The sequence below is a fragment of the Photinus pyralis genome, unplaced genomic scaffold (assembly GCF_008802855.1).
Source record: "Photinus pyralis isolate 1611_PpyrPB1 unplaced genomic scaffold, Ppyr1.3 Ppyr1.4_unclustered_Scaffold166, whole genome shotgun sequence".
Taxonomy (NCBI): Eukaryota; Metazoa; Arthropoda; class Insecta; order Coleoptera; family Lampyridae; genus Photinus; species Photinus pyralis.
The window spans coordinates 15995-34398 of record NW_022171057.1 but is presented as its reverse complement, the minus strand read 5'-3'; the positions used below and the strand labels follow the sequence as shown (position 1 = coordinate 34398).

The following is an 18404-nucleotide window of genomic DNA, read 5'->3' as shown; positions in this document are numbered from 1 at the left end:
ACGGAGGCGCCATCTATTGGCGTCGTAATGCATATAGAGGTATATTTTCATCCGACTCCCTCTATTAGATTGATGCGACTAGGGTAGGAAATTGTAATTTCAGGAGACAGGTGCGAGGACCCTCATTCTTACCTATAATTCCATCTCGGAGGTAGGTTCCCTATAACTAGAACAGGAGTGGGCAGGGAAAAAACAACAAACAAAATGTAGGGTGTTTTTATTTAGAGCTGAAATAGTGATTTGAAGTTTATTATTACAATTAAAGCGCTTACTTACATAAAATTAGCGGCGAAGAGGACCGATGGCGGCAACGCCTCCATTTTTCGAATGACAGCATTGTTATTCATACCTAACTGTAAATTCTCCATTTGGTCGAGGCCGTTCTACAAATAGACTCTTAAAATGCAAAATATGTCTTAGCGGAATATTTACCAGGATTTTAAGGTGGTTGAAGCTGCCGTTGAAGCTACGTGCGGTGCGATGTGGAGTCATGGTGTTTTTTATAGAAAGAAAATAACCGCGTTTGGACGGGATGCTGCAATCTTACTATAATGCGATAGTGTTTAATTATAGCATCAGCTTTTGATGGTAGGGGCGGTAGGGGGACCGTATGAGTTATTTCATAGGAACGATAGCTACCTCAGTAGCTCCAGGTTTATAGTTCGTGGGAATTTTCCATGGTTAGGGACCAAGACGTATGAACTACTCCGTAGTTTTATGTAGTACCCTGTTGGGTGGGTTTAAGACGTTAAAGTTATCCTCCTAATTTTATAAAGAGAAAAAAATAGCAGCACGCGCGGATTTCATTATTCATTTGGTATGGGAAGTTGCAATCTTGCGATAGTGTTTATTTATAGCGAATAATGTGATAAGGTACTTTTTATACCATTTCATTTCCATATTAGTACCGGTACCTATGGAGGTTTTTATTGTGTCTGAATGCGTAAAGTTCGAAAATCTCCCTTGATTGGAAATGTGTATATCTTTACGGAAGTACGTTCTGTATAAATTCGACGTTCCGCAACATTTAAAACGTGGGACAATTATGGTGCATCCGCAATCCGATTTCAAAAAGTGCATGTGGGTATACACCTACTTAGACAGGCGCCTTCTTATATACCTCAGGTAAGCCTTTTTTCAATTTTTAGTTGCTTATAATTTACTTTTCTTAGGGATACGTGTCCTTGCGCGCATAATTTGCAGTTTAATGAAAGCGTGACATTTTATTGTATTTATTCAGCGATTATTTTATATGGGCGTTTATAAGTAATAAGCTGACAGCAGAAAACATAGTCTACATCAGAGTTGGACCGTAAGTATCAAAATTATTTTGTAATAAAAAGCCTACATTGATATCTTTTTTAGCCGATATCAAACCTCAATGGAGGATTGCCTTCATCATCATCATGGTTAAACGGTCGCAAGCGCCGTAGCTTTATTATTATAATACCTATATAATATCTTAGATTTATTGATGGGAAGTAGGTAGAGGATAATGCCGTTGCGATAAATAAGATAACATTGTGAATATTATGTATTACACCAACTTTAGCTATATCTATATTAAGAAAAGGCTTATCATATAACCTTCATATCAATTACAGCTATTAAGAAAAGTTTCGTATGGGGCTAAATCAATATTTTTCTTGAATCAAAGTTTATGTGCCGATAATACCTGTGATAAGGCAAGCTTCTTAAATCAAATTGATACACTTGGGGCAGCACCTTCATAATACGTGTAAGCATACGATTTAAAACAGATGTGTTATTAATTCCTGCAATCAAAGTGCTAGGATATAAATTTTTATTACTCTAGTTAGAATAGTGCTGTTATATAAACTCTCACAAATTTTGTTAATTTTTCTTGGATTTAAGTTTATATGGTGATAATACCCGTGCTAAGGCAGGCTTCTTAATCCCGAACAGGATAGAGATGGACGTTGGGTGGGAGGAGGTGCCTCAAGACTTGTTTACGGGAGAAAGGAAGCTAACTTTATGTACTGTTAATATCTGTGATACGACACGCTTCTTAAATCAAATTGATACACTTGAGCAGTACCTTCATAATACGTGTAAGCGTACGATTTAAAACAGATGTGTTATTAATTCTAGCAATCAAAGATCGATCTACCTTGTATAGCTTTGGTTAAATTATTATTGGTTAGATACACCTCTTTCCATGACCACCCAGGAGGCAATAAATTCGCACTAGAAATAATGCAATTTATTGGAGATGTTTACGACCTCGTTATAGGATTCCCCATTAGTTATTTCTCTACACAGGGTGTATGAAAAAATAACTAACAGGCCTTCCTTTTTAATAGTACTGCAACAATGAAATCTTAAATTTATACAAGAATTTTCTATTTTTAGCTTTATACAGGGGTAGTTTGCTAATAACCTTTAGTCTAAGAATATTCCTAAAATAATATCCTAATTATTTGTATACAAATTTCCTAGGATTTTGACAATTTTTCTTGGATTTAAGTTTATGTGCTGATAATATCTGTGATAAGGCAAGCTTCTTAATTCCAAACTAGGATAGAGATGCTTCTGGCGCCTTAAGACTTTTTACGAGAGAAAGGATAACACCGTATAGCATTATGGATAAATACCTAACCACTACATCTTACTATTTTAGGTAAGAGCTTAGAACACGGATACAATCATAATCTATGCAGTGGGGCGGATAAGAAAAACAGAACAAAATTTAACAGGTTTATTAATTCTGGAAAAAAAATATTCATTGAAGTATACATTATAATTGAAATGATAACACTTACATAGAACACCCAATAGGTGTGTTTGAGTTCCAGGTCTTTAAAGACCTGGAACCTCGTTCCCTGGAAGTCATCTTCCTCAATCTTTACGGAGCCGGGGATTGTTCCCCGACCCCGTAAAATCGCAACATGTTCCTAAATAAGAGCTAATTAAAATACGGTATGATGCATGAAAAGTACTTACAGATCCATATTTTTCTATTAGATGTGTTCGGAGTTCTCGTTCTACAAATATATGGTTAAACGTGTGATAGATATGCGGTGTATTTACCATAGGCCGTTTGCACGCCTCCGAAGACGATGGCCGCACCTTGAGCTGAAAAATTACATACATTAAGTTTGATGAAAAATAGAAAAGAGCTCATTCTTACCCGCCATCCTCGTAACAAATGCCTATCAAACGATTTCTAGGAGGAGTTTTATTTATTGCTATCCATTTAGACAGGAAACCTGCACAGATTGCATAGCTATGTGACAAACGAGGTCATAGGAAGCTTGATACAAAGGGGGTATGCAGATAAACATTCAATAAAAATTTATATCCTTCACTCATCATATTCAATATCGCCATACCTGATATTATATAGGTAAAACATATACCTTATGAATATTACCTCGGTCTATTCAAAAGCAGGCTGTTTCACTACATCGACTATCGTTATGCCCTGGAGATGAGTAGATTTTAAATTTTGCTATAACTAAAGTTATTAATTAATAATTTAACAATTAGCCGCAATATTGAGTACGGAGGTTCGCTCGATATGATACACCCCTTTCCATGGCCACCTTAGAGGCAATAAAATTGCATTAAAGTAATTTTATTGGGGGTGTTTACAGCCTCGTTATAGGATTCCCCATTAACAATTTCTTATATGCATAAAAAATAACTAACAGGCCTACCATAATCTGCTGCAATTTGTTTATATCGATTGAATATTTTACCTGAGGGAGACTGCACGAACGGCGCTTTCAAAATAAATTGAAAGGGTTCATTAATTCGTCAAGGGTTGGTAAATTATTCAAACGAGATAACAAAACTGCAATTAATTAATAAAAATTTGCACTTTAATCAATTTCCATCTGTTGAACATCTTGAGGCTTACTGATAGCATAATGGCCCCACGGAAGAGTATCAAATGTACCTGGGATTAAATATCTCTTATCGTCTTCGGGACTTAGAGCAATTTTCGACTGCGTTATCGAATATACCTGATGTTTATTGGATCGGATTAAATTTTGGGAAGTCGTTTTGCGCTTAAAGGTCTCCAGACACTCCACATAATCGTCAAAAGTAATTTTAGTCTCCACTACACTTTTCTTTATACCCTTTGCCTTCTTCATCAAACCGAAATTTTTAATAATCGTATCGATCTCATCCTCTTCATTCTCTTCCGCTTCTAATTTTTGCCGTAATTTTATCAAATCATCCTTGGAGGGTAAAACTTTGGTGGTGTACAGTTTCGATCGCAATCCTACATAATCAGTCATTATCTGTCCATTATTTTCATCTTTCATCATGCCCAACACTTTCTTATTTACAAGGGGTATGCCATATGGGTTATTGGGGTCATAATCGCTAGTATCGTAATATTTAAAACAGTCGTTTTTTATCGCCATATAAGGATCTTGTTCACGAATTTCATAAATTAAGCTGTCCGTATCTGTGTAAAGAACTGTGCAGTTATCTCCAAATCTATCCATCATGTAGTCATAATGGAAGCTGTAGATGGTCGTCTTGGCTAGATCAAGAATGGCTTGACCTACGTATATAGGCTTATTTAAATAGACTTCAAGCTTATTCAATTCTACAGCTACCAAGTTTTCGTTAAAAATGGCGCAAGATTTAAATTCCGGTTTCGCAATGTATGATTCTGCGCCGTAACGTCCTTTCCATTGCGTTAGTAATTTGATATTAACCCGTTTTCTGACATTTTCCATAGTCTTCCCAAAGACTGCGTTATTCATCAACTTAAACAAGTTCTTCTCAAATTCATTCTTGGCTTTTTTTCTTAGTTCTGTATTAAGGTCAATGTAGGACTTTAGCCAAGGGGACTGTTTAAATTTGAGTACCCTATGTACTTTGGAGAGAATTAGGCCATGGGCTAATGCTTGCTTCAAGGCTCGATAGTGGATGACGTATTTTTCTTTATTATTTAAGGTCGCCATGAGTTTTGAAATTTCCGCAGTTTCAGTTGGCGGTTTCATAGTCTTCGGGTTGATGTGTAATGCACAGAACGGTAAATCTGTGTGAGCGTCATGCAAATGCTGTGGATACTCCAAATCAACTTCTAGAATGTAGCCTTCATCTGCATCATCCGGAATCGTAGTGATATCGATGTTGGAGTCTACCCATTCAAAGCCTCCATATGGAAGATATTGACTCATACTCCATCCATACTGGTTATTGATATCGTTGTACATTAGATAGACATCCGGTTTCGTTGAATCATATTTGGGCATATATTTGTTGTTTGCATGAGCTCTTCTTTTAGAGCAGACTTGACTTAACCCTCCACGAATACCCCGCTCGACAAAGAGAAACATATCCTGGTCGGTAAGGAGTTCCAGCTCTTGTCGCGTGTATTTCAACATGGCATCCCAAGTAAAGCCTGGTAGTGTAAAATAGTGGGCCGGATCTAAATCATAAGTGGTAATACAGCTTGATCTAAACTGTTCAAAGACATCTGCAAGGAGTAGAATATCAGTCTTCATGTACAAGTCTACATATTGACCCAAGTTGCTGCAGTTAAATCTGTCCCACACCTCCTGAGCTCTACGATACATTTTTCTGGGACAGGGCTTATCTTCTAGCTTATTGTAGAAGTCATCTTGAGGAGGTAGAGTTGGCTCTTCGAAGCGGTCAAACGAGTCGAGGTAATCATACGGCATGACTCCTTTTTTAGTTAAAAGATTAAATTGATCCGCAGGTAGTGTAGAGAATTGCGCCTTGAGATTGGGAAATTCTGTCAGTGCTGACGATAGTTTATCTAGCCCCGACGCCATGAACCGGAAGCTATCGATAAACCTAAAGGAGACACGTGACTCATCGATATGTTTGGTGAAAGAAATATATTTCTCCTTGGTTATAGGGAGCAAATCAATTTTGCCATCCATTCTAGTAGCAATATCTGCTACAACAAAGTGCGCGTCATATCCACTCAAGTTGTGGAACACCACCGGGATTGTATGAGTGTCCTGATAGTTGACGTTGCATCCCTCACATGCAGCTCCGCGGAAGTTGTTCTCCGGGATAAGATGATTGTGATCACGAACTTTCTTTTGTCCAGATTTAAATGACTGTTCGCAAATATGGCACTCCGTTGCTGCTTGAAATTCAAGCTCCTGCTGTGGAGTCATATGCATCTTGTAGGGACAAAGAAACACTGTAGATACATCTTCCGCAAGCTTATTCATCTCATCAGCAAACCATCGCATACTGTCCTCACCGCGGTAGCTGTTATAAAACGAAAGAGATTCGTCATATGAACATTTGAGGTAGTATCCTACAGCTGCTGGAATATGCTGTTGGTAGGCGGTCTTCTTCTCGCTAGGTTTCAGAACGCTCTCGAGATCTGCATATACGACAAAGGGGGCTTTTATTTTATTTTTAAAATTTTTAAACTTCAACATCTTTTTTTCCTCTGTAGGCATCTTGATGGCTGTATCATTCTTTTGTATGCAATCCTTAGTATGCTTATGTAATTTATCTTCAGAACGGTAAAAATGTAAACATCTATCGCAAATATACTTTTGCCTTTTTTCTTTGCTTAACTGCTTCGATACTAGCCGTGAAAGATTTTTTATCCAAACATAATGGAACTTGACCGATTGTTCGTAGCAGTCTTGCACTAAAAGCAGGTTCACATGTTTATCCCTCTTTTCCTTCGTTAGGTAGGTAGGCAACGTATTAAACTGGTCTTTTTTCTCTTTCTTCAGAATATACACGTTAATGGAGATGCTGTTTTGTTTTTCAAAGTTCGGAATTTGTCGCATAGTCATCGGAAACTGGATCCCTTTTAGCTTGAGCACGGAAGAGTAGTGAGGGTATTTGGATATTCTTTGAGGATGTTTATCAACAGGATACAACGCTGAAACCACCGCCCACGCAAAACAGGCATCATCATCATTTTTAACGTTAACGCACGCCTTTTTTGATTGAATTTGTGAAGGTAACTCAATATATAAAGAGCCAAGTTGAGGTGTAAATTTGTTAATGTTCACTCCTAAATTGATAACAGCCTTAAGGGCCCAACCGCTGTCACGTTCTTGAAATTCCGATAATTTGGTCATTATCGGTTTCTCAACATTCTCCTTAAACCACTCTTCTATATCAGTACCCCTATATATTGCCGCATTTGATGTTGTAAAGTACTTATACTCATTAAGCATCTTTTCACCTTGAGTAATCGCAAATTCCCCGCAAAAAATCGCATTTACTTTGACAGCCTCATCTTGCTTCAACGCATTATGAATTCGGCTTTTGAAGATGGTCTTACAGTCCATTAAGAAGTTGCCGGGGTCTTTATGTTTAAGATTAGTGATACCTCCAGTTCGTATTCTATTTCTAAACGCCGAACTGGAATCATCCCAATGAACGCGATGTTTTGCGGTTTCTTTTCTATTACTAAAAGCCGAAGTGGAGGTTCCTTTATTCGATGCTAAGCCATGACCCCTCTTTTGTTCTAATTTAAAATGTTTACGCATCGACTTAATATTACGTAAGCAAGCCTCAAGATGTTGTTTTTCACCTATAGACCAAGATCCGCGCATAGAATCCCTAATCCTACGTGAAGCTTTATCGCACTCTACTAGACCTTCCCTAACTCCTTTATCGCTATAATTAGTTCTAAGCACGCCTAAAATACCTGCAATATATTTCACTAAAACTGCAAACATCTTGTACGTCTAATAATAATAAGCTAAAAATAGCCTCGCCTAAATAATTGTTAGAAAAATGCTAAAACTCGCCTAAATAATTACTGAAGCTAAAAATGCTAAATAATTGTTGATAATAAGCTAGAGAAATGCTAAACTCACCTACAATATATCGCTAAGAAAACAAACACACCTACAGATGGATCAGATTAAATCACAATGACTAAATGGGAAGAACCTGAATAATGTATCCCCTTTATAGCATGTTGGTGATAGGCAGGAAACAGCGTCCGGTCGTTAACAGGAAGCAGCATCCGGTCGTTAACAGGAAACAGCGTCCGGGCACGTCAACAGGAAACTAACATCCGCTGTTGTAAACAGGATATCCTAATCAGCAGGATATGCTAATCAGCAGGAAACGTAAATGGCGGGAATAGGAAACAGCATCCGCTCTTCCAATCATCAAACCTTGTGTAGCTATTTTTAATGAGGTTTTCCTGTTTTTATCGCACTTGACGACTGAAACCCGTTCGAATGGGAAATTTGATAATAAAATGATCTCGATCTATAACTTTTAATTTTATTATACATACTGAAGCTTCGTCATTACATCATTAGCAATAATTGATGGATTGTAATGTAAGATTTCCTCTAAACACATTTTTCTGAAATATACTTCTATGCACAGCTGATTAATTAAGTATCTAGCATCTTCGTATACATCAGCGATAGGCGCGGTCTCCTTATTACTTCTTTTCAAGTCAACCATTTTATTGATAAATATCCGGTAAAAGGTAGCGAAGTTATAGGACCCTAGTTGTTGTAGTCTTGAGTTTATTGCATATTTCATGTTGAACAACTCCTCAATCTCGTTTCTATGCATGCAGCATGATTGATTAAATTGTCGAATATCGATGGTGGTTATAATTTTATCCGAATCATCGGTAAATTTCCAGTTATAAAGTAAGCCTAAAGTGTCACTTAATGGTTCATAGTAATCTTCATAGTTGACGTCTTCATAGATGAGGTCTTCAGCAGACCAACATTTTTCTGTTTTCTTTGATCGATATAGCTGTATTTCGGTATAGGGCTGCCATTTTAAAAGATTGTTCCAATCTTCAACAGTCAATATGACACCGCAACCCTCGCTCTTGCAAGAGAGGCGTAAAACAGGTTCCTGATGAAAACAAGTGCTATAACCTATTTCAATATCCTTACTATCACTGAGAACGTATCGTACAGCACCAATTAACGTTTCCTTTGTCGCTTGATAATATATTTCTGCTAATTCCTCTTCTAAATACCCGTATGATGTTGATGATGGCGATGTCGCAACATCAGACGATGATGTACAGGACCAGCAGTTACACATGTTATCACCTTCACTCTTGTAGTTAGACTAAATTATAGGAAAAACTTATAGATGGTATGAATCAATAGCGTAGTGGAGAGGGAAACAGCATGATGCGATTTAAGAACCTTAGCCTCCTTACCAGCAGGTTTATCCTCTAGGAATCAATCATCTTGCTAACTAATACAATGACCTTGTCTACCAGGTCCAACGGGTTTGCCAATTAGTCCAGGTGGTTTGTCATCAGCTTGTCAACAGGTTCAACGGGTTTGTTTATTCATATCGGTACCAAATCGGTTCAAAGCTGTTCAATTCAGCGGGTCAACATCGGTTCAAGATCGGTTCACAGCTGTCCAAAACCGGTTCAAAGCTGTTCAATAGCGGTCCAACATCGGTTCAAAGCTGTCCAAAACCGGTTCAAAACAGCTCGAAAGCGGTTCATAAGCGGTTCAGAGGCGGTCCAAAGGCGGTTCAAAGCAGTTCATAAGCGGTTCAGAGGTGGTTCATAGCGATCCAATATCGGTTCAAAGCAGTTCGAAAGCGGTTCAGAGATGGTTCAAAGCAGTTCGAAAGCGGTTCAAAGCAGTTCGAAAGCGGTCCAACGGCTTTTTCAACTGATCCAAGGGCTCTACCTATCTGATCTAACGGCTTTGCCAACTGTTCCAGCGGGGTTTGCTAACTGACCTAAAGGAGGTGTGATCCTTTTAATTCCCATAGCTCGCTTTTCCGTAAAGGCATAAAGGGGTTCAGAACAGAGGACAGAAACCATTTGGTGTTGTGTTGTCGAGAAGAGCAGCCCTTCAACGATGTCTAAAGCGTGTAATTGGGGAAGACCTTGTAACTGTAGCGACTGTCGACCTGAGCTAAAGGAAAAATGTGAAATTTGCTGCGAGAGAGAAGGATACCGCGTTGGAAGTACTTTAAGAAAAGACAGAAAGGGGATAAAGTACTATGACTCTGAAACTTGTTGTCAACAATGCTATCAGGAAAATTATGGCGAGAGAGAAGAACGAATCTTTAACATGATGCTGCAACTGGCTGGTTTGAACAGTATATTTTACCTGAGATAATAAAGAAAATAGTGGGACCTATTTGGGTTAAAACATTGCAAATTTCCCCTACATATAGATTACCTAAGGTCGTATATGTAACAAAGGGCTAAGTTCTCCGTAGAGATTGGTATAGAAAACATTTATAGTGAGGCTGATAATTTTTTGCAAGAGACTACACTTCAAATTATTCTACGAAACTGTTAAAGTCGCTAAAGGTTGGTAATCCTATATACCTTGAGGATCTATTAGGAGAACCTATAATGGGACACTTCGATGCTAAAGAAATGTAGAAAACAACCCATCCGAGAAAGTTTTAAGGCGTAAAGGAGACAAGCTCTACGTTAGATGGATGACATGGACAAATCGCACGATTCTTGGATTAAAAATCTGATTTTGTATATCTATCATGCAACTGTTGGCATGCCTGATGATCCTAAAACTAATATAATGAATGTCTTGGAACGATTAATGTTAGTTTACTGTAGCAATACTGATATCAATTAACATTAGAATAATATGTAACCGAATTGAAGAAATGGTAATATCGGAGATATCAGCGATGAAGAGGAAAGTGTGGAACGGAATAAAAGAAAGAGTAATGTGAAGAAGAAAATCAGAAGGAAGAAAAAAGAGCTGTACAATAGCAAGTTTTGCTTAAAAAGCTCATTCTCAGACTCGTTTGTATGCTTGACGCAATGAAACAAAATAAAATTTATATCTTGCGAGCTTGGTCCTATGCTCACAGAGAAGCAAGAAAGGGTCCGTGGGAAACTATCGCATTAGATAGGTACCGCTTCAAATGTAAAATAGAACGCATTGCAGCTGTTTTGGAGCCCATATTATGTAGTCGTATTAAGATGTATCAATTGCAATATAGTAAAAATGATTGAATTTGGTTGTTTTATTTGGAAAATTACTGAATTACATGAGTATTATAAATATAATAAACGTTAGATAAAGCGCAACAGCAAAGTGAGCGTACATGATAGTAGCAACATGCTTCTAATTTAGGTAAAGCTGGTTCTTCTTCCACCTCGGCGACATTTTGCGATAGAGTTTTTCGAATGAAATCGACTTTTTCTTTTCCTTGAACGTATACTTGGTCTGATGATGATATTAACTGGCGAAGTATAGTTGGAAACATGTAGGATGGCGTATGACCATGCTCCCATTTAATTCCGTGATGGTTATGAATTAACCAGGTAGCTTGCCGTTGTACCTAAGCCACCTGCTTTCCATTATAAATTGCAAGCTCTTTCGGCAAATCCGGAGCGCTTTTACACAAATACCTGATTATGTAAAATCAAAATTATAGTATTATTCAGTATAAAGCGGTCACATCATCCAATGCAATTTTATAGATAACGCGCTTCTTCGGTTCTATTGTTATCAATATGACACCTTTGGCTTAAACGCCTACAAGTTCTAACGGTTTCCTGTTAGTCTTGCACCTATATATCCTCGAGTCTAACTATCATGTCCCGCAAAATTTCTAGAAAGAATTTATGCTTTTCCTATTAAAACAATGCAACTATATAGGTGTCCTTGGGTCGTAATCTTAAGCTAATTATTTCATCAGCTACGCTTTACGAAATTATCAATGGCGGCAGCTCGTGAGTAAATAATAGAATATAGGTATCGTTAAACTTTAGTTATAGCAAAATTTAAAATCTACTCATCTCTAGGGCATAACGATAGTCGATGTAGTGAAACAGCCGGCTTTTGAATAGGTTGAGGTAATACTCAAAAGGTATATGGAATTGGTCAATGAAACGAAAAGTATGTATTCAAGTTTATCGCATCACCTTCAAAGTAGACCTCCTTCTACAATAATACACTACCTACGAGCATACGTACGCATTTTCAAAACTAATAGGGTGCTTTGATCGATAATAATATAAATCTATCACCGGCCTGTACCAACTGTTTTACCTATATAATATCAGGTATGGCGATATTGAATATGATGAGTGAAGGATATAAATTTTTATTGAATGTTTATCTGCATACCCCCTTTGTATCAAGCTTCCTATGACCTCGTTTGTCACATAGCTATGCAATCTGTGCAGGTTTCCTGTCTAAATGGATAGCAATAAATAAAACTCCTCCTAGAAATCGTTTGATAGGCATTTGTTACGAGGATGGCGGGTAAGAATGAGCTCTTTTCTATTTTTCATCAAACTTAATGTATGTAATTTTTCAGCTCAAGGTGCGGCCATCGTCTTCGGAGGCGTGCAAACGGCCTATGGTAAATACACCGCATATCTATCACACGTTTAACCATATATTTGTAGAACGAGAACTCCGAACACATCTAATAGAAAAATATGGATCTGTAAGTACTTTTCATGCATCATACCGTATTTTAATTAGCTCTTATTTAGGAACATGTTGCGATTTTACGGGGTCGGGGAACAATCCCCGGCTCCGTAAAGATTGAGGAAGATGACTTCCAGGGAACGAGGTTCCAGGTCTTTAAAGACCTGGAACTCAAACACACCTATTGGGTGTTCTATGTAAGTGTTATCATTTCAATTATAATGTATACTTCAATGAATATTTTTTTTCCAGAATTAATAAACCTGTTAAATTTTGTTCTGTTTTTCTTATCCGCCCCACTGCATAGATTATGATTGTATCCGTGTTCTAAGCTCTTACCTAAAATAGTAAGATGTAGTGGTTAGGTATTTATCCATAATGCTATACGGTGTTATCCTTTCTCTCGTAAAAAGTCTTAAGGCGCCAGAAGCATCTCTATCCTAGTTTGGAATTAAGAAGCTTGCCTTATCACAGATATTATCAGCACATAAACTTAAATCCAAGAAAAATTGTCAAAATCCTAGGAAATTTGTATACAAATAATTAGGATATTATTTTAGGAATATTCTTAGACTAAAGGTTATTAGCAAACTACCCCTGTATAAAGCTAAAAATAGAAAATTCTTGTATAAATTTAAGATTTCATTGTTGCAGTACTATTAAAAAGGAAGGCCTGTTAGTTATTTTTTCATACACCCTGTGTAGAGAAATAACTAATGGGGAATCCTATAACGAGGTCGTAAACATCTCCAATAAATTGCATTATTTCTAGTGCGAATTTATTGCCTCCTGGGTGGTCATGGAAAGAGGTGTATCTAACCAATAATAATTTAACCAAAGCTATACAAGGTAGATCGATCTTTGATTGCTAGAATTAATAACACATCTGTTTTAAATCGTACGCTTACACGTATTATGAAGGTACTGCTCAAGTGTATCAATTTGATTTAAGAAGCGTGTCGTATCACAGATATTAACAGTACATAAAGTTAGCTTCCTTTCTCCCGTAAACAAGTCTTGAGGCACCTCCTCCCACCCAACGTCCATCTCTATCCTGTTCGGGATTAAGAAGCCTGCCTTAGCACGGGTATTATCACCATATAAACTTAAATCCAAGAAAAATTAACAAAATTTGTGAGAGTTTATATAACAGCACTATTCTAACTAGAGTAATAAAAATTTATATCCTAGCACTTTGATTGCAGGAATTAATAACACATCTGTTTTAAATCGTATGCTTACACGTATTATGAAGGTGCTGCCCCAAGTGTATCAATTTGATTTAAGAAGCTTGCCTTATCACAGGTATTATCGGCACATAAACTTTGATTCAAGAAAAATATTGATTTAGCCCCATACGAAACTTTTCTTAATAGCTGTAATTGATATGAAGGTTATATGATAAGCCTTTTCTTAATATAGATATAGCTAAAGTTGGTGTAATACATAATATTCACAATGTTATCTTATTTATCGCAACGGCATTATCCTCTACCTACTTCCCATCAATAAATCTAAGATATTATAGGTATTATAATAATAAAGCTACGGCGCTTGCGACCGTTTAACCATGATGATGATGAAGGCAATCCTCCATTGAGGTTTGATATCGGCTAAAAAAGATATCAATGTAGGCTTTTTATTACAAAATAATTTTGATACTTACGGTCCAACTCTGATGTAGACGATTATTTGCGAACAGCCATATAAAATGATCGCCGAATAAATACAATAAAAATGTCACGCTTTCATTAAACTGCAAATTATGCGCGCAAGGACACGTATCCCTAAGAAAAGTAAATTATAAGCAACTAAAAATTGAAAAAAAAAGGCTTACCTGAGGTATATATGAAGGCGCCTGTCTAAGTAGGTGTATACACACATGCACTTATTGAAATCGGATTGCGGATGCACGCCGTTTTTAAATATTGCGGAACGTCGAATTTATAATTAGTACAGAACGTACTTCACCGTAAAGATATACACATTTCCTATTTCCATCATATTTCCCACCTTTTTTATGGGAGATTTTCGAACTTTACGCATTCATACACAATAAAACCCGTATATAGGTGTCGATATGGAAATGAAATGGGATAAAGTACCATATCAAATTCGCGAGCACGCGCTGCTATAAATAAACACTATCGCAAGATTGAAACTTCCCATACCAATTATTAGAATAATGACATCTGCGAACTCTGTTCTCTTTGAGGATAGCTTCTACGTCTTACTATAAAAAACCAGGGGGCTGCCTTAGACCCTAAGAGCTACTATATAAAACTAGGGGTAGTTCCTTGGGGATAGGATTAGGGGTTAGCTCCCCCACCCTACGAAATAGCTCACATCGGTATCTACAGCTCCTGACGTTGATGCTATAATTAAATACTATCGAATTATTGCGAGATTGCAGCATCCTCTCCCATAACCGCGGTTATTTTTTTCTCTAACTGATAACACATTTACATTCGTGCTTATTTAGCTGCAAATGTCGAGTGAGTAACATCTTCATATTGCTTTCACAACTTAATAGTTATTATTTTAGATCAAGAAATGTGCAATCATTTTTGCGAGGAGTCGAGGTAAACCTGCATGTATATTACTATACGTTTTAACCGTATATTTGTAGAACAAGAAACTACTATTATTTTCGGCGGGATAAACCCAGCGAGGTATAAAACCCCCCATGTATTACGTTTTAATTATATACCTATGTGTAGAACGGAGCGGGGATTTCCAATTATGAATAACAATGTCGGCATCCAAAAAAATAGGGGCGTTGCCGTCGTCGGTCCTCTTCGACGCAAATTTTATGTAAGTAGAGTAAGCGCTTTAATTGTAATAATAAACTTCAAATCGATATTTCAGATCTAAATAAAAACGCCCTACATTTTGTTTTTGTTGTTTTATTTCCCTACCCGCCCCTGTTCTGGTTGTAGGTTAGAATGGGGCCCCCTTGTGTATGTCTCTCAAATGGGGGAGCTACCTCCGAGATGGAATGATAGGTTAGAATTCTCCTCCCTTGCATCTCTCTCCTGAACCCTCGTATCTAACCGTTTGATGTCTCATCAATGCCGGGGCGCCGGTTGAAATTATACTTTCCTATACCTATACGAATCCTAATAGATGGCGACTCCGTTCCGTTAAAATAGGTTAGAATGAGGGACCTCGCACTTGACGACTGAAATTACAATTTCCTACCTCTATATGCATTACGACGCCAATAGATGGCGCCTCCGTACCCTTAAAATAGGTTCGTTATAAATACAACTATCCAAGCATTATATCATACAAGTCTAGTTAGCCTAGTGGTTATGCTATAGGACTTGTAATCCGATGGTTGGCGGTTCGAATCCGTTCCATTTAAAAAAAAATTTCAGGAGGTTCGATATAAATACAACTATCCAAACATTATACCATAATAGTCTAATTAGCTCAGTGGTTATGCTATAGGACTTGTAATCCAATGGTTGGCGGTTCGAATCCGTTCCATTTAAAAAAAAAATTTCAGGGTACGAAGGGGTCGAAGTTGAGGATTCCAAGATGGCGCGTCCAAGAACTTGAAGATTCCAAGAACTTGAGGATACCAAGATGGCGTCCAAGAACTTGAGGATTCCAAGAACTTGAGGATACCAAGAACTTGAGGATACCAAGAACTTGAGGATTCCAAGATGGCGTCCAAATGACGCCTGCGCAAAGATGGTGTCCAAATGACGCCTGCGCAAAGGGGCGGGGCGCGCATGCGCACTGACCAGAAGTGCTCAAAAAAGCCCAAACGAACTTAGATAATTCCTTATGGGAAATTACATGTAATTGGCCGGAAGTTGGGCTAGAACCGGCAGCCCCTTTATGTCTCAATAAAACCAAATGAGCCAGCTATTTACAGAGTACACCTACGTTAAAGAATAAATTACCCACGCTTTACCAGAATCTGCATCTACGCACGTTTAGTGAACTCTACACAACAAATTCACATAACAGCATAGGTACATAGGGTAAGGTCGGCTATATCGTACCACTTTCAAGTTTATTGGGTATAGTTAAAATTTATGTCTAGATATCGTAAAAGATCAAATTTATTTAATTTCTTTAACATTTAAGGAACACAAAGCTACAACTAAACCATAATTCTAAACATGCTAACATAAAAAAATAAATGTTTTTACAAAGTATTGCAAGTGGTACAAATTAGCAAACCAGTTCGGTAAATTGTACCACTGGGTCGTAAAATCGTACCATTCTAGAGATATTAGTTTTGCTGACAATTTGGACAATTGTATCGCTTCGAAGATCTTCCGCCTATAGTACAGCTCTCATGCGCCCACTTTTTGCACCTCATGCATTGCACCATGTCCTCAATAGCGATTTCCTCACATATTAAACATAGCCAATCACCTGGATTAACATCAATTTCTACTTCTTTGGAAATCGGCTGCATTGTTAGACCAGACGCTGATGCAACTGGGTTTTTGATTTTGGAAAATTTTTTTGTCGCCCTTTTGACAATTTTCGTTTAACTGTAGAAACACGAGGCGTTACCCTAGTTTCGATCTTCTCCTCCAGTTCTTTCGTGTATGGGGTACTAGTTAAAACAACTGCTGACTGACTTTGTTTTCTTTTCTTCAGTCCTTCGCGATGTTGAGGAAGTGGAAGGATGTTTAGCACAGATGCATCGTTCTCGTCGGGTAGAGTCTCTTGATCAATGGGCAGTTGTTCAGGTTCCGGAGTCGACTCTTGCCTTCTTATGGTGTCATCTAACAAAGCTTCTGCGGGAGCAAAGTCACCTACACTGAACACGTGGCGATTTACTGGCCATATACCGGCAGCTCGGAAACCATTAACAAAGGTATTAATAGTTGCAGCCCTTGAATAAGCTTCACACAGCAATGCTGTCATGTTATATTGGGAAATAGCCTTTCCAGGATTATTTCTTAGCCATTTTTCCACCTCTTGGGTGAAATAGGATTCCATTGGTTTAAAGAAGCTCACATCCAAGGGCTGTAAACGATGAGTCGTATGGCCCGGAAGCTGTAAGATCACCACTCCATTTTCTTTCGCCAGCTCTAACGCTTTCAAGTTTTTTGAATGGGTTGTGTGCCCATCAAGCAGTAACAAAACCTTATTGTCAATGGTAGGTTTTATTGTTTTTATGAAATGTTGCAGCCATTGTACAAATAGCTCAGAATTGATATAACCTGAGTCCGAAATTGTTACTATTGACCCGGGTAACGATCCAATCATCAGTTCGTTTGCCATTCTTTTGCGCTTGAATATTATCATAGGGGGTACACACTGCCCTGCACCGCTAGAGCAACAAACTACGGTCGTATTCACCCCACGTTCTCCACTAGACACACCACCAACTTGTTTCTTTCCTTTTGCCGCGATGATTTTTTGATTTTTTTTTGAACCGTGGAAAATCCACTTTCATCAACGTTGAACATTGTTACAGCAGTAAATCCATGCTCATCCACCAACTTCTCCAGAATATCAAAAAACTTGTAAACATTTTCCTTATTAAATCCGCAAACTCTACTCAATGAGACCTTTTCAGGCTGCCTAAGAGATAAATTGGGGTGTCGCTTCATAAAGCCATAGTACCAAGCTTTCCCCGCTAGACCCTTTTCCTTATTGAAATTGTGAGCTACACCTTTTTTTTCAGCTAACTCAAATGCTAAGCGTCGCACGTCATGAATAGTTACCCCAAACATGAGATTTTCCAGTTTGAGGAGGTATTGAGTAAGTTCCTCTTCAATTTCAGAGGTAAAAACTGTGAGGCGGCCAATGTGTTGAATGTGCTCATTAGCTTTCCTATTTTTTGAATTCAAATGCCTTTTAAACGTTGGCTTTGGAATATTGAATTGCCGGCAACATTCATTGAGTCCTATTTTATTTTCCCTGTACGCCTTTAAAGCATGTTCCATATCTGCTTCGGTCCACTGGTTATATTTGCGTTTTTGAGCCATTAATGTTGTTCTACAACAATATAAAAAACATTCAGAACCGATCAAATATAAAAAACGCGCG

General features: G+C 37.8%; 1 protein-coding gene and 4 long non-coding RNA genes across 11 annotated transcripts; 2 read left to right on the top strand and 3 right to left on the bottom strand.

Moving 5' to 3' along the window:
* Positions 1–200: 200 nt before the first annotated feature.
* On the bottom strand, positions 201–959 carry LOC116181692. Its single transcript, XR_004147318.1, has 2 exons — positions 433–959; positions 201–383 (listed from the first exon to the last, which is right to left on the bottom strand). It is a non-coding gene; the product is annotated as an uncharacterized LOC116181692 (long non-coding RNA).
* Positions 960–1047: 88 nt separating this feature from the next.
* LOC116181689 lies at positions 1048–2730 on the top strand. Its single transcript, XR_004147312.1, has 3 exons — positions 1048–1125; positions 1173–1312; positions 1366–2730. It is a non-coding gene; the product is annotated as an uncharacterized LOC116181689 (long non-coding RNA).
* LOC116181687 lies at positions 2706–7699 on the bottom strand. Of its 4 annotated transcripts, XM_031502100.1 has the most exons (5): positions 3152–7699; positions 3052–3096; positions 2965–3005; positions 2784–2915; positions 2706–2728 (listed from the first exon to the last, which is right to left on the bottom strand). In XM_031502100.1, the coding sequence occupies exon 1, from the start codon at positions 7674–7676 to the stop codon at positions 3846–3848; it is 3831 nt and encodes a 1276-aa protein (XP_031357960.1). In that variant the 5' UTR covers positions 7677–7699; the 3' UTR covers positions 2706–2728; positions 2784–2915; positions 2965–3005; positions 3052–3096; positions 3152–3845. The 4 variants fall into 4 exon arrangements, with proteins under 4 accessions (XP_031357960.1, XP_031357959.1, XP_031357958.1 ...); XM_031502099.1 differs by having other exon boundaries at positions 3052–7699; XM_031502098.1 differs by having other exon boundaries at positions 2965–3096.
* Positions 7700–10944: 3245 nt separating this feature from the next.
* Positions 10945–14354, bottom strand: LOC116181691. The gene is made up of 3 exons (XR_004147317.1): positions 14215–14354; positions 14044–14164; positions 10945–13990 (listed from the first exon to the last, which is right to left on the bottom strand). It is a non-coding gene; the product is annotated as an uncharacterized LOC116181691 (long non-coding RNA).
* On the top strand, positions 12080–15871 carry LOC116181690. 4 transcript variants are annotated; one of them, XR_004147316.1, is made up of 6 exons: positions 12080–12206; positions 12262–12306; positions 12353–12393; positions 12443–12574; positions 12630–14872; positions 14923–15148. It is a non-coding gene; the product is annotated as an uncharacterized LOC116181690 (long non-coding RNA). The 4 variants fall into 4 exon arrangements; XR_004147313.1 differs by having other exon boundaries at positions 12262–12393; XR_004147315.1 differs by lacking the exon at positions 12080–12206 and adding an exon at positions 15246–15871 and having other exon boundaries at positions 12262–12393; positions 14923–15191.
* Positions 15872–18404: the final 2533 nt, after the last annotated feature.

Bases quoted from the DNA above. Each gene is read 5' to 3' on its own strand.
- LOC116181687 (XM_031502097.1), bottom strand. From the start codon at position 7,676: ATGTTTGCAGTTTTAGTGAAATATATTGCAGGTATTTTAGGCGTGCTT.